The sequence below is a fragment of the Manis pentadactyla genome, chromosome X, assembly GCF_030020395.1.
Source record: "Manis pentadactyla isolate mManPen7 chromosome X, mManPen7.hap1, whole genome shotgun sequence".
In the NCBI taxonomy this organism is placed as follows: Eukaryota; Metazoa; Chordata; class Mammalia; order Pholidota; family Manidae; genus Manis; species Manis pentadactyla.
The window spans coordinates 145,607,984-145,622,294 of NC_080038.1; the positions used below are offsets into that span (position 1 = coordinate 145,607,984).

A 14,311-nucleotide genomic window follows, 5' to 3' on the forward strand; every position below is an offset into this window, starting at 1 on the left:
CCACCTGGCCAGGCCAGGAACTCCAGGTGGAGTGGCCTCCCACCAGGGACCACCTGGGTCTCTCTAGCTTTGCCCATTAAAGGGACCCAGCATGGTTTGGCGTGCCAGCAGGGCAGATGGCTTGGCTCCGAGCCAGAGGAGTTCTCTCCTTCCCTCTACCTTATCCACCCAGCACCAGGATTTGGGGCCAGGCAGAGGCTGGGGCGGAGGGCCATTTAGCCACAAGGGCTCTGGCCTCTCCCACATAAAAGGAAGCAGATGGGCTTCAGCTGGCAGCTCTTTCCTCTGTCTGTCAGGCCTTGTTAAATATTTAAAATGTCAAGGCCCCTGGGAACCTGCCTGATTCTGCCACAGCAGCTCCGGAGCTCACTCAGTGCCTGTGAAGGGGTGGGCACGGAGAAGGGCAGGATCCCAGGTAGATGGCCCAGCCCCAAAAGAGGGAGCCCGGGTCTGCATCCCAAAGAATAAGCAGGGCGAAGACCACCCTTCGCCTCTCTGAGCCCTGGAGCCCTGAAGGTCCGGGAGCCAGGGACGGGTGATCCCGGCCCCCAGCAGGTGTGGAGTCAGCACATGCCTACTGGCTGGGTCCCAGAGTTCTCACCCAGACCCCCTCCGCCTGCTCAGATGCAGTGGCCTGAGCTCTTGGGAGGGGCCAGCTTAGCTATGCCCCAGGCTCCACACTAACCCCCTAGCAAGGTAGGAAGACTTGAGGGGTGCTGACAGAGTGTTGCTTTGGGGATGGTACGGAGGAGGAGGTGTGTGGTGTACAGGGGGGTGGAGAATTTGTCTTCTCCTGGTGAAAAGCACATCAGTGGTCCCGGCCTTTATAGCAATCCAAGAGAATTTCAGAAGCCAGGGAACCTGAGTCTTAGGCCAGACTCAGAGGTAAGCCTGAGGGGGGAGCTGGGCTCCAGCCCTTCCCATCTGGCCTCCTCTGGCAGTCATGGGAAGGAGGAGGTGGTTTAGCCGGCAGCCGCACAATGTGGTCCTAACCGAATTCTGATGGCATCTGGCCTCTCTCTGGGCAGGGCGCCCATGTGTGTCCATGCCAACCAGCCAGCCCCTAACCTGGCGCCCAGGACCTGGGCTGCCCCTGGGGGCCTGCTGGGCTGTTGCATGCTCAGAACCAGAGGGGCTGCAGCTGCCCTCTCCGCCCTCCTCAACTGCTTCAGCAGCAGCAGCTGTTGGGACCCCGAGCCCGGTAGGAAGGCCAAAGCCTCGGGTTGGTCTAGAGCAAGAGAGAAGCATTGCTGCAGCATCAAGGGCAAACCAAAGCCAAGGGGCAGGCTGATGGAGGACGAAAGGGAGCAAGATAGTTCCTAGGGAAGGGGCACGGAGGCTGAGGCAGTGCCCCGGGGACCTGTGGGCTCTCTGGAGGGTGGGATGGGCCTCTGTCCCTTTCAGGGGCTCCAGATCATGCCAGTTCCCAGGGCAGGGGTAGCAGAGGCCCGGGGTATCTGGGAAACCCCAGGTTTGAGTGGCTCCCTAGTGCTGACCCCGCCTTTCATATCTCCTGTGGGTCCTGAGCTTCTCCCAGTCACCCAGCTGGGAAGCTGCAGCCTCCAGGAACTGGCCCAGGGCACAGTGAGGCTGGGGGGAAAGGGGGGAAGAGCGGCAGCCCTGCTGGGTGGGAGGCCTGCACCTGGCCATGCTCGAGCTCCAGGGGCATGCCAAGGCTGTGCTGGCTCCGCGCTTTGCTCTTGTCGGTCCTTCCACCTCCGTAGGGCCCCACACTGCCTCTCCCCAGAAACCATCCTTCCCTTCCCAGAGCACATAACCCTGCCCCCCACTTCCTCCCAACTCCTTAGGCACCACACTTAGCACTTTCTTGTTCTCGAGGCCTCTGGGCCAAGTCTTGCGTGCCTTCCCAAGTTGTCTGGGAGCACCCCATGGGCTGGGACCCAGATGCTCCTAATGCCCATCACACCCGCCTCTCCCTCAGGAGGCCCTGAGTCCCAGCTACTCAGGGCTGGGAACTGCAAGCTGAGGTCCGTCCACTAGGTGTCAGTGTGGGGCTGGCACTTAGGGAACAGTGGCAGCTCTGATGCCTGGAAGGAAGCAGCGTCCTGAGGGCTGAGGGCCAGGGGATTGCATCGTCTCATTTGCCAGCTTCTGGTGTGGGTGTCTGGCCCTGGGAGGTGGTAGCCTGGATACCAGACCCGCATGGAAGCTTCTGGTGCCTTCAGTCATGGGTCTCAGGAGACTCATGGAACTGAGGCAGAGACCCCGAGGCCTCAGGGCAGGCCTGAGTAGGAAGTGGGTTGGCCCAGGAATGCACAGTAAGTGCCCTGCTTCTGAATGCCGGGATAGCTCCTTTGTGGCTGTTCATTCTGGTCCCCTGCACCCACCAGGCCCACCCTCTCTCCCAGCCACTCCCATACATAGCAGCTTGTCTGGGATGTGGAGGGGGCCTCCCAGGACTCTAGAACCATCAGTTGGGCCCTTCTAAGCTCTTCAGCCTTCCATCACAGTGTGTCATCTACTCAGGGCACAGGGAGTCCCCCACTGGGACTGGCTCCCCCACACTTCACCCTCTTGCCCTCCTCCTGGTGGCCTGGGGGCACCATCATGAACCACTGACAATCCCAGCAGCCCCACAGGACTAGAGGAAGGAGCTGGGGACACCATGGGCAGAGCAAGGAGCCCATGTCCCATCCCTGCCCTTCACCATGACCTCCCAGCAGAGTCTGGGGAAGGAGGCAGCCCTCTCTGGAGGGCGGGCCACGAGAGCACAGGGCCTATGCTAGACAGTGTGAGCAAGACTGACAAGGTCTTTGGGCTGCTAGACCCCAGCCTCCCCCAGGTCCTGTGTCCTGTGCACATGGTTTGACCATGCCCACCTCTTGCTGGCTCAGCATAGGTGAGACTCGTGTCATCTTGACCCAGAGGGGTCCTGGGCTGCTATCAGGAGCCCCCACTCATGGGCACAGGGAAGTTAGCTACCTGGGGGACAGCTGAGAGTGAGCTGTCACTCCCATGCTCTCCACCCGTCTCACTCCTTGGGGCAGCCTTGGCTGGCTTCTTCTGCTCCTGTCTCTGGGCGACAACACTTGGCCATCCCCGGGCCCAGCAGGGTTCCCTCTGCCTAACAGTGGCACCACTAGGGCAAGGGGGGGTGATGGGGGACTTACATCAGGTGTTAACACTTTCTTTTGCTTCTCCCCTTTGGAGGGATCCTCTGTAGTTCCCAGACCGCTGGCTTAGGAGAATGGGCTGGCCCTTCATCATGTTGGAGGTCCCACCTGGGGGCATGCCCACGCCCTCCTGGCAGCTGGAGGGGCCGCACCCACACTCCCACATACACACCCCCAGGGTCCGCAGAAAGGCTCTTGACGCCAGGCCAGTAGTGCAGGTCACACCTTCCGGGAGCTTTGAGTGTAGCGGGCCACACTGGCAGCTGGCCTTTCCCACGCTTGCCCCCTGTGCCCCTGATCTCTGTGTGGCTTGCAGGCCTGGCTGACAATGCCAACGACTTGGAGAAGCGCAGGCAGATCTACGGGCAGAACTTCATCCCCCCCAAACAGCCGAAGACCTTCCTGCAGCTGGTGTGGGAGGCTCTGCAGGACGTGACCCTCATCATCCTGGAGGTGGCCGCCATCGTCTCCCTGGGTCTCTCGTTCTATGCACCGCCTGGAGAGGAAAGCGAAGGTGAGCATGGGAGGACCTGACCAGAGGGAAGGAATGGGACCCGACACAAAGGGGCCACAGTGTGACTCCTTTGCCACCCCTCCTGTCCTTGGATGCAGCGTGTGGGAACGTGTCGGCGGGGGCAGAAGACGAAGGGGAGGCCGAGGCGGGCTGGATTGAGGGGGCCGCCATCCTGCTGTCAGTCACCTGCGTGGTGCTGGTCACGGCCTTCAACGACTGGAGCAAGGAGAGGCAATTCCGGGGCCTGCAGAGCCGCATCGAGCAAGAGCAGAGGTTCTCGGTCATCCGGGACGGCCAGCTGCTACAGGTCCCCGTGGCAGCGCTGGTAGTGGGGGACATTGCCCAGGTCAAGTATGGTGAGTGCACTCCATACCACCCACCCTGTTTCAGGAAAATGTAGGAACCCCTCAGGGCAGGCCTTCCCTGAAAAGCACATGGACCAGCGGTTCACAGCCCCAGAAAGTAGGCTGTCCTCGTGGCCTATTGAAGGCAGGACAAGGCTGGGGGTGGGCAGATCTCCCAGGAAAAGGAGGAGACCAAAGGCAGTGGGACCTACCCCACTGAGACCTTCCCTGGGGCAGGCAGGAGGTGGCGGGAGAGAGGCCAGCGGGCCCCACAGTCTGTGATTCCATAGGAGACTTGCTGCCTGCTGATGGGGTGCTCATCCAGGGCAATGACCTCAAGGTCGACGAGAGCTCCCTGACAGGCGAGTCGGACCATGTGCGCAAGGCAGCTGACAGAGACCCCATGCTGCTCTCAGGTGAGGCCTGGCGCCGGGCAGCCTGGGAAGCCATTTGGTCTGGCCACCCCCTCAACCAGGAACCCTCTGAGTAACCCTTCCGGTTATGGAAGCTGAAGACTTCACCCTCTATGAGGCCAGGGTGGCCCGTGGGAGGCATGATGGGCCCCTGGTATTCTGAGGGGAGCCCCTAGACGTGGGGGCGGGGCCTGGGTAGGCATAATGCCATGCTGCTCCCTAACGCAAACCAAGAAGTGCCAGTGGGGGCAGTGTTCCCTTTCCAGAAGGTTCCAGCTTAGCCCAGTGTTTATCCCAGTGGCAAATGCAGTGCAAGACAGAACAAAGAGGCTGGAGGTCCCAGCCGGGCCATGTGAACAGCTCACCCCATGCCTCTGGGCCAGTAGCTGCTCCTGTGTGGGCCTTTGGTCCCCCTCCAGCCTAGGCTCAGAGTCAGCATGGCCTCCAGGACCTCCAGACACTGACTCCCTGCTTGTAGGATTCCCAGGAGAGGACTGTAGGTGCTGAACATGCCTCCTGCCGGGCAATGCAATTCTCTTATCTCAGTCTCTCTGTGTTGCTGTGCCAGGCACTCATGTCATGGAAGGTTCTGGAAGAATGGTGGTGACGGCCGTTGGTGTGAACTCCCAGACAGGCATCATCTTTACGTTGCTTGGAGCCGGCGGAGAAGAGGAGGAGAAGAAGGATAAGAAAGGTAAGGCAACACTGCCTGCCTCTCTGCAGCCCACTCTTCCTCTTTTGCCTTCCTGCTGGTGGTCCCCTGCTGACCCAGTCCTGGGCTTCAGCTCTGGTTCCTGGGAGAGCCAGCCGTCAGGTGAGAGGTCACACCCTCCCTTCTGATTCCTTTCAGGACCCCTCTTCTGGGTTCTTTGCCCCAGAGCCAGCAGGTTGGGAGTCCCCTCTGCGCCAGCTCTGTGTAAGGGCAGCTTCCCTCAGACGGCTCTCCCCAGAAGCCTTGGGACACGTGTGCCAGGGTCAGGGGAGTGTTCTGTCTGGGTAGGAATGGGATTGAAGGGACAGGGGCCAGCAGCTCTGGCTTGGGAGAATGCTGCTGGGGGTCTCATGCCCACCCTCAGGGGTGCTTGAGCCCCAGGGTAAGGTGTTGAGAGTCCCGGGCAGAGGTGGAGGGCTCCAGGGCCCAAGAGACCAGACTCCTCAAAGGGCATCCACGGCCAGAGGAAGCTGGGAAGGGGCAGGGGGCCCTCACCGCAAGGAAGCACTGTGGGCCGGATGCCATCTGGGAGCGCCCAGCTCAGCTGCCCTCGGCATCCCCACCAGCCGCCAGCCCCACCTCAGTCAGGCGAAGCCACTGGCCTGCTGAGCAGGAGGGCTCACTCTGTCCGGCCCCTCGGTCTGTTCCGGCAACTTGGGACCAGAGCAGCATAAGGGCATGTGTGATGGTACCCGACAGCGGCGGTCACGTGTGCTGTGAGGGCAGTGGCGCGGGCCTGGGTACCGGCACAGGACTCTCAGAAGGCCAGCCCAGAGCACAGGCTCCCACCCACAGAAGCCAGTGTCCCCAGCCCCGGCCCCCTCCCTGTGCTGTAGGGGACCACAGCGTCAGTGACACTCAAAGCCCTGGCAGCTGAGTCACTCTAACCTTGTGCCCCCTCCCCCGGGGAGTTTCCTCTGAACCCCACTGCACTCCCACAGGGGTCCTGAGCACGGAGGCCCCACCCATGACTCCTCCCCCTTCTAATGGACACCCAGAGCTAACTGCCAGCTGTGCTGCAGAGAAAGCTGATCCCTAGACCAGCGGGGGTCGGGAGCCCCCCAGTAACCCCCTTGTGCTGAATCTGACTGGGGGGCACTGCTCGGGGCTGCAGAGCTGGGACCAGACACCTGGCAGCCCTAAATACGCATGGTGGCAGGCCTTCCGGAAACCTCCTTTCCCCTGTGCTCACCAGCTACTCTGTCTGTGCCCTGCTGTCCTGTGCGCGTATGTGTGTGTGTGCCAGGGCCACATGGACGTCCTCAAGTTTCCGTGTCTGTCATTCCTCTTCCATCATAGGCAAGCAGCAGGATGGGGCGATGGAGAGTAGCCAGACCAAAGGTAATGCGCGCCTGACGCTCAGGGTGGGCGGCTGGGTGGGGGGCCAGCAGCCTCATTTGCAGGAGCGGCACCTAGAGGCCATCTGCACACCTTGCCAGATGTGCACAAAGGTTGCTTATGAGAGGCCATTCTTGTGAGGAAACTGAGGCTCAGAGAGGGTGACTCAGGCCTGTGGGTTTCCCAGCTCAGCTGCCCGTCTTCTGAGGCTCCGAGGCCTGCTCTCCTCTCAGCCCCAGTGCCTGGTTGGCACTGATACTCAGTAGCCAGGATGAATGGTTGTTAACTGTAGGTGCTGGAAATGCGAAGGTGGATAAAGCACGGTCCTGGCCCTCAGAAAGGTCACCATCCAGAGGGACAGACCCCCTGGGGCAACGATCAAGTGCAGCAAGGGAGACAGGGTCAGACAGGCAGACGGGAGTTGAGAGGAAAGGGACTGCGAGGGCAATCAGTGGGGAACGAGACTAGAGGGACCCGGCTGCAGGGCCCTTGAGCGTCACTGACTCTGAGTGGTCTCAGGCAGCCAAGGGGCGAAGGGACAGGTGAGAAGACTGGAAGTAAGAGGGAGCAGGTGACACAGCAAGGTGGCCAGTGGAGTTAGAGACCCCATAGGCCATAGAAGTGGCAGAGGCAGGGTGGGAGACACACTCCCCCCACATCGGGGGTAGCGTGAGGGGCACAGGGCCCCCCAGGGAAGTGGAGACAGAGGCGTGAGGCTTGCCCAGGGTGATCCATTCCAGCAAAAGCCTCGGGCAGCCGAGGAGGGGGCAGAGGAGAGCACATACACATGCCGAGCTGGGTGCTGCTAGAAGCTGGGCAGGGAAAGAGAGCACAGGGGCCCCTGAGCCTCCCTGAGGGGAGCAGGGAGGTGGCTTCAACACCAGTGGGCCCATGAGGCAGCTCAGGGTTCTGGAATGTTCCTTGGGCCCCAAGCCTCTGCTCTCAGGCATTGAGATTTGGGGCATTACAGGACTGGCCACCCTATCTGTGTGCCCAAGTTATTTGTGCTTGTGTCTGTCCTCCCTTCCCCATGAGCCCCCAAGAGAACCATCTCTGTCCAGCCCAGGACTGCACTGGAACCGCCCACTCATCTCTGGGGGGCCTGGGCTGCCAGGAGAGAGCAGAGAGCCCCTGTGCCGTGTCACACTCAGAAAGCAGAGTGATCCCCTGAACCTCATGTCCTCTCGTACAGTGTAGCATGTCTCCCTGTGAAAGCCTCTTATAGTGGCCGCCAGGCTGGGCCCTAACCTAGGCCATGGGCTTCCTCGTGTGCAGCTAAGAAGCAGGATGGGGCAGTTGCCATGGAAATGCAGCCCCTGAAGAGTGCAGAGGGCGGAGAGATGGAAGATCGAGAGAAGAAGAAAGGCAGCGTGCCTAAGAAGGAGAAGTCGGTCCTGCAGGGCAAGCTCACCAAACTGGCTGTGCAGATCGGGAAAGCAGGTGGGGGCAGTGGAGGGGGCAGCCCGGGGCCGCAGTGGGTGAGGAGAACAGTGGGCTCCTGGACGCGGGGCCAGGCGGCAGGGGGCAGGCCAGGCGCCAGCACTGACACTGGGGGCCTGGTCCCGCTCCACTGCGATGAGCATGATTTCAGAGCCCTGACTCTGGCTCAGGCCGTCCCTGCTGCAGCGTCCCTTACCTCTTCTTCCCTCTTGCTCTTTTCCTCCCTCACTGCTGCCGGCCCCTGCTGCCCATCCCCTCTGTGGCCTCCATCACGGCTGGGCAGGGCTGGTGATGTCCGCCATCACCGTTATCATCCTGGTCCTCTACTTTGTGATCGAGACCTTTGTTGTCGATGGCCGGGTGTGGCTGGCAGAGTGCACGCCTGTCTACGTGCAGTACTTCGTGAAGTTCTTCATCATCGGGGTCACTGTGCTGGTTGTGGCTGTCCCAGAGGGCCTGCCTCTTGCTGTCACCATCTCCTTAGCTTACTCTGTCAAGGTAATAATAATAATAAACAGAATAGGAATAAAAATCCCTTGATAGCAGGATACAGACCCAGAAACTGGGGTGCGAAGTCCTTATGCGACTCAGATGCAATAAGGACTTGGGGAAAGTTTGGGATTGCTCAGGGGAAGAGCAAAGGGGGTGAGCAGGGGCCCAGAGCCGCACTCAACCATCCTCATCCACCCCGTTCCCTGAGCACAGAGAGGTGAGCTGCAAAGCAGGTAGGCCGGGGGCACAGAGGGGCAGGAAGGAAGGCGATCAAGGGCAGAGGATACTGGAAGACAGTGGGCAGAGCCTGGCAGAGACAGCCTGTCGGGAGCGGCCTGCAGGGCCAGCAGGTGGCCCAGGAGGGGATTTTGGGCAGGGGAGTCATCCTGGGTAGCAGGGAGGCCCCGGAGAGGCCTTGCAGAGAGTGGCCACTCAGAGTCAACCGCTTGGCCTGTCTGATATCAGAGTCCTTATGTCTTACAAGCCCACTGCCCAGTTTGCCCACCACCCTGCAGCCACTCCAAGCTCTGCCTTTGGGTACTGCTGCTGGCCCAGAGGCGAGGATGTATCCCTGCTGACTGGGACCCCCAGGCTGTTACTGCCACATGGGTAACTGCTTGGGCAGAGCAGAGTCATATGTGATGCTGTGTTAAAGACCTGCTGCTCCCCCATCCCATGGACCAACCTCCCCAAGGACAGCTGGCCATCCAAGCCCCCACCTATGCCCTTTACAGAAAATGATGAGGGATAACAACCTGGTCCGCCACCTGGATGCCTGTGAGACCATGGGCAACGCCACGGCCATCTGCTCAGACAAGACAGGCACGCTCACCACCAACCGTATGACCGTGGTCCAGTCCTACCTCGGGGACACCCACCACAAAGAAGTTCCAGCCCCCAGCACCCTGAGCCCCAAGATCCTCGATCTGCTGGTCCATGCCATCTCCATCAACAGTGCCTACACCACCAAAATACTAGTGAGCTGAGAGAACTGGTGGGGGCCTGGGGCGAGGGAAGGGGGCCGGGTCAGCCGTGCAGTGTGAGCTGTTGCCAGAGGCCACTATGGTCTCTGGGGTGCTAGTTTTCCTTCTGCTTGCGCTTGGACGAGTGCTCCTGCCCTGGCTGCTGGGTGGGGCCTGAAGATCCTGGAAGTACCATCCAAGCTCAGTGAATCCTAGGAAACCTGCCCATCCAGTCCACATTGGAGGCCTTCCTTGGCTCCCTGCCACCACACCCGAAAGATGTGTCAGCCAGGGCCAGGCTGGGGCCCCAGGGTCAGCAAGGAGGGTGGACTTGGGCCCCGGTGCCATGTGCATTCTCCTCCACCTGGCAGCCTCCAGAGAAGGAAGGTGCCCTCCCACGCCAAGTGGGCAACAAGACGGAGTGCGCTCTGCTCGGCTTCGTCCTGGACTTGAAGCGGGACTTCCAGCCTGTGCGAGAGCAGATTCCAGAAGAAAAGCTTTACAAAGTGTACACCTTCAACTCGGTCCGCAAGTCTATGAGCACAGTCATCCGCATGCCTGACGGCGGCTTCCGCCTGTTCAGCAAGGGTGCCTCAGAGATCCTGCTGAAAAAGTGAGTGGGTGAGAGGAGCAAGCCCCAGGCTGGGGACACTAGGGGCCGGGGCCAGTAAAGGGTACACGGGCTCTGCTTTTATTATTGTGGTAAAATGAACATAACATGAAATTGGCCATTTTAATCACTTTAAAGGGTACAGTTCAGTGGCATTAAGTGCCGTTAAATGTTGCACACCATCACGACCTCCAGCTGCAGAGCGTTTTCATCGCCCCAGAAGGAAAACCTTGCCCCCATTAAGTGGTTGTCCCCATCACTCCTCCACAGCCCCTGGCAGCCACTGGTTTCCTTTCTCTGTGGACTTCTCTCTTCTGGACATTTCATATAAGTGGAACCCTACAGTATGTGTGTTTTCCTGTCTGCCTTCTTTCATTGAGTATAATGTTTGTACGGTGCATCTATGTTGTAGCATGTATCAGCACTTCATTCCTTTTTATGGCCGAATAATACTCCACTGAATAGACAGAACACATTTTGTTCATCCTTGCACCTGTCGGTGAACACTCAGGTTGCTTCCACCTTTTGGCTGTTGTGATTCTTACTGCTATGAACATCCCTGTACAAGTTTTCTTTGCACATGTGTTTTCAATTCTGTTGGGCATATTCCTAGAAGTGAAATTGCCGGGTCATATGGGAAGTCCATATTTAACTTTTCAAGGAACTGTTGAACTGTTTTCCACAGCAGCTGCACCATTTTACATTCCCACCAGTACTGCCTGAGGGTTCCAGCCCCTCCTCATCCTCACCAATGTGCTGTTTTCTGGTTCTTATGATTATCATGATTATTCTTATTACAGCCACCCTAGTACATGTACAGTGGGATCTCATGGTGGTTCTGATTTGCATTGCCCTGATAACTAGAGGTGTTGAGCATCTTTTCATGTGCTCATTGGCCATTTGTACGTCTTCTTTGGGGAAATGCTTATTCAAGTCCTTTGCTTGTCTTTGATTTGAGTTGTCTTTTTATTGTTGAACTGGAAGGGTTCTCTATATATTCTGGATACTAGATCCTTAACGCATATCTGACTTGTAAATATTTTCTTCCATTCTGTGAGCTGTCTTCTCACTCAACTGATGCAGAAATGTTTTTTAGCATGAAGTCCAGTTTATCTCTTGTTGCTTGTGCAAGTTTTCTTTTCGAGGTGATAAAAATGCTCTAAAGTTGACGGTAGTGATGGTTGCAGAGCTCTGGGTCCCCACGGGTGTGGCGGCAGGATCTGGAGGTCCTGGCCTTCTTTCTGTGCTTCTCCTCTGGCAGGCACCATGGCTAAAGCCTTATTTCTGCACTTGGGTGCTGGGATCCAACCCCAGCCCCTCTGTTTGCTGGTTGTATGAATGTGATGCAATTCCTCCTCTGCCTCAGACCTCTGTTTTTGCCTGTAACATGGAGGAAGCAGGAATACTGCCCTCCTGGGCGTGCTATGAGAATTACACAAGTGAATCCACAGAAAGGCTGGGCTCCCTGCCAGCCTGGGTTGTACTCGTAACTTCCTGCTCTGTCCTCCACAGCCAGCATCCTCTGTCCTTCACTAGTCCGTTGGCAGCCCCCATTCACTGCACACTATGCCTGCCTCTGGGGCCCTTGGTTCTCTCCTCCTCCTTCTGCACTTGAATCCCACCCTCCCTATCCCAGCCCTTCCAAGAAACTCCCAGGGTCATCAGGGCTCATACTGCAGGGCACCGCCTTGTTGGGGCCCCGCTCCATGCCATTCACTTCTCGCTGATGCTCCACACTCTCTCCCTAAAGCCCCACGGGGCAAGAGTGATGTCCCCCATCTGCCATCAAGTCCACACCAAGCTGCGAAGGGCCCTGGCTCCAGCCTCCTACCCAGGGGCTACACCTCCTGGGCCGTGACAGTCTATGGATTTCTGGCTCCTGGGGCTGCCAGACCCAAGTAACAGAAACCTAATGGCTTAAAACAACAGAAATCTATACTTGGAAAGCTCTGGAAGCCAGGTCTAAAGCCAAGGTGAGGGCTGCGCTCCCTCCACAGGCTCTGGATAAGGGTCCTTGTGTCTTCCAGCTTGTGACAACACCAGCAGTCCGTGTCTTTCCTTGGCTTGTAGATGTGTCCCTCCAGTGTCTGCCTCCATCGTGAAATGGCCTTGTCCCTGTGTGTGTCTGTGTCTCTATGTGCCCTCTTCTCATGTCATAAGGATCCCAGTCACTGAACTCACCCCACTCCAGTGTGACCTCATTGTAACTTTGCAACAAGCCTGTTCCCAAGTAAGGTCGCAGACTGAGGCTCTGGGAAGAACCGGAACTGGGGGAAGGGGTGCACTGCTTAGCCTTTCACAGGCAGCGCACCTACCTCCTTGGAGAAGCATGTGTGCAGTGTGGGCCGGAAGGCTCTCCCCGGTGCCTGCTGCACCTCCCAGCCGCCCCGTTTGCTCCGCTTGCTGCGCTGCCGCAGCCCCTCTGGTTCTGCCCCGGTTCTAGGTGCACCAACACCCTGAACGGCGACGGCGAACTGCGTGGCTTTCGCCCTCGGGACCGGGACGATATGGTGAAGAAGATCATTGAGCCGATGGCTTGTGATGGCCTCCGCACCATCTGCATTGCCTACCGGGACTTCCCTGCCACCCAGGAGCCCGACTGGGACAACGAGAGTGAGGTCGTGGGTGACCTCACCTGCATAGCTGTCGTTGGCATCGAGGACCCTGTGCGGCCTGAGGTAGCCACCCACTTCTCTGGGACTGTCCCAAGTTGTCGGGTTGGCTGGAGGGGCAGCCCTTCCTGTCATCCAGCCTCCGCAGCTTAGACTGTAGACATAATGCAAGAAAGACCCGCCCCTCTCTCCCACCTTCCCAGCGGTCACACCACTTCCTGCCGGAGTCCAGCAAGGCTGGGGACAGTTGGCAATGCAGGGGGTGTGGCCGCCACAGCCCAGATCAGACCCTCCCCATCATACTGGATACCCCCTTGCCCTCTCACCTCTGCACCCACACAGAGGCTCTGTCCTACCCACTTGAAGACACCCTCTTGCTTGGCCTCCAGGACTGGCTCAGGTTCTACCTCTACCAGGCGAGGGTTGGCAATCGTTAGATTCCAAATGGCTGTGACACCCACAGGACCGATGGACTGGAGGGGACGGCAAGGTAGAGGCAGGACCCAGGCGTGACTCCCAGAGCTCTGGTTTGGAGAAGCGGGCAGGTTGTGCTGACATCCCTAGGCTGGGAAATCAGAGGGCACACAGGTTTGGGGGCGGGGAGCAGTTCTCAGTCGAGGGTTTGCTTGGGGCCAAGTGAGGTTCAGGACATCCCTATGGAGATGTCAAGTGCATAGGTGGCTATCAGAGTGGAGAGCTCACAGTAAAGTTCCTGGCAGGAGAGACATTCCAGAAGCATTCTTACATAAGTGATGTCTGGGGTGGGTGTGCAGTGGAGCAGAGGTGGGAAGGGCCTTCAAAGGAAACTTGAAGGATGGGCAGCCGGGGCAGGGTGACCACAAGGGCCACTTGGCCAAAGCAAAAGAGCAGCTTGCCTGGTCCCAGCAGAGGAGGGCCCTTGACATTGGGAGGCCAGTGAAGACCTTGACCTGAGCAGGTTCTGTGGGCTGGCAAAGCAAAGGGCCAGCATGGTAGACAGCTCTACCGAGAGCACTACTGAAGAGGGAATAGAGATATAGAGCAGAACTGGGGCAGGGTGTGGAGGAAAGCAGTCCTTAAAGGTGGGAGGGCCTCAAGGGAAGACAGCCTGCCAGGGCTGGAGCCAGGTGCCAGTGGCGGATGTAGGACAACAGGCCCCAGAGGGAGAATGCCAGACACAGGGGGTGCAGGTTGCTAGAGGGTGCAGGGAAGGGCCCTCTCTCTCCTCTAGGGCCAGGGCCTCTCCAGCGGCACCCACCTTATGTCAGAGGCAGGACCACCTTGATCGTGCCAATCAACCTGAAAGCAGGTACAAGTCGCCCTGGGGGTGCTGAGATGAGGAAGGCAGGTGTTTGTACACCGCATCAGGCACCAAACAGTCTCTATCCAGAGTCACTACCTACCACATCTAAGCACTGGCCATGGGTCATCAGCGACAGTGTCTCCCCACATTCCAAGGAGGCTGGGACCACCATGTGCAGATTTGGGGCACCTGGGGACCAGCCTGGGAGGAAGCAGGGGGTGGCAGAGAGGAGAAGACAGACTTCCAGCCAGACGAACAAGCCCGGCAAAGGCAGGTAGCAGGTGGAGCAGCCTGGGAGAAGCGGGGGAAGGGGACATCTGAGGGTGGCAGGGAGAGGGCTGCTGCACAGGAGCTGGGCCCAGCCCTTCAACCCGTCAGTACCCTTCTCAGAGTAGGACATTTTGGTTTTCGTAAGTTTAGAAAATGTGGAGCACAGGCCAATGTCACAAGATGGGCAC

General features: G+C 58.7%; 1 protein-coding gene across 6 annotated transcripts in view; it reads left to right on the forward strand.

Annotated features, from left to right (window-relative positions):
* The window catches only part of ATP2B3 (ATPase plasma membrane Ca2+ transporting 3), a 57,705-nt gene that overhangs the window by 19,147 nt on the left and 24,247 nt on the right, over window positions 1-14,311 (forward strand). For 3 of the 6 annotated variants that reach the window (XM_036887136.2, XM_036887138.2, XM_036887141.2), the window contains exons 3-12: window positions 3,451-3,648; window positions 3,747-4,004; window positions 4,283-4,408; window positions 4,974-5,099; window positions 6,417-6,458; window positions 7,731-7,895; window positions 8,179-8,393; window positions 9,122-9,364; window positions 9,721-9,962; window positions 12,403-12,637. In XM_036887136.2, the coding sequence (XP_036743031.2) occupies window positions 3,451-3,648; window positions 3,747-4,004; window positions 4,283-4,408; window positions 4,974-5,099; window positions 6,417-6,458; window positions 7,731-7,895; window positions 8,179-8,393; window positions 9,122-9,364; window positions 9,721-9,962; window positions 12,403-12,637 (1,850 nt within the window). The remainder of the gene's footprint in view (window positions 1-3,450; window positions 3,649-3,746; window positions 4,005-4,282; window positions 4,409-4,973; window positions 5,100-6,416; window positions 6,459-7,730; window positions 7,896-8,178; window positions 8,394-9,121; window positions 9,365-9,720; window positions 9,963-12,402; window positions 12,638-14,311) is intronic. The other 3 variants (XM_036887137.2, XM_036887139.2, XM_036887142.2) reach the window with 1 other exon arrangement.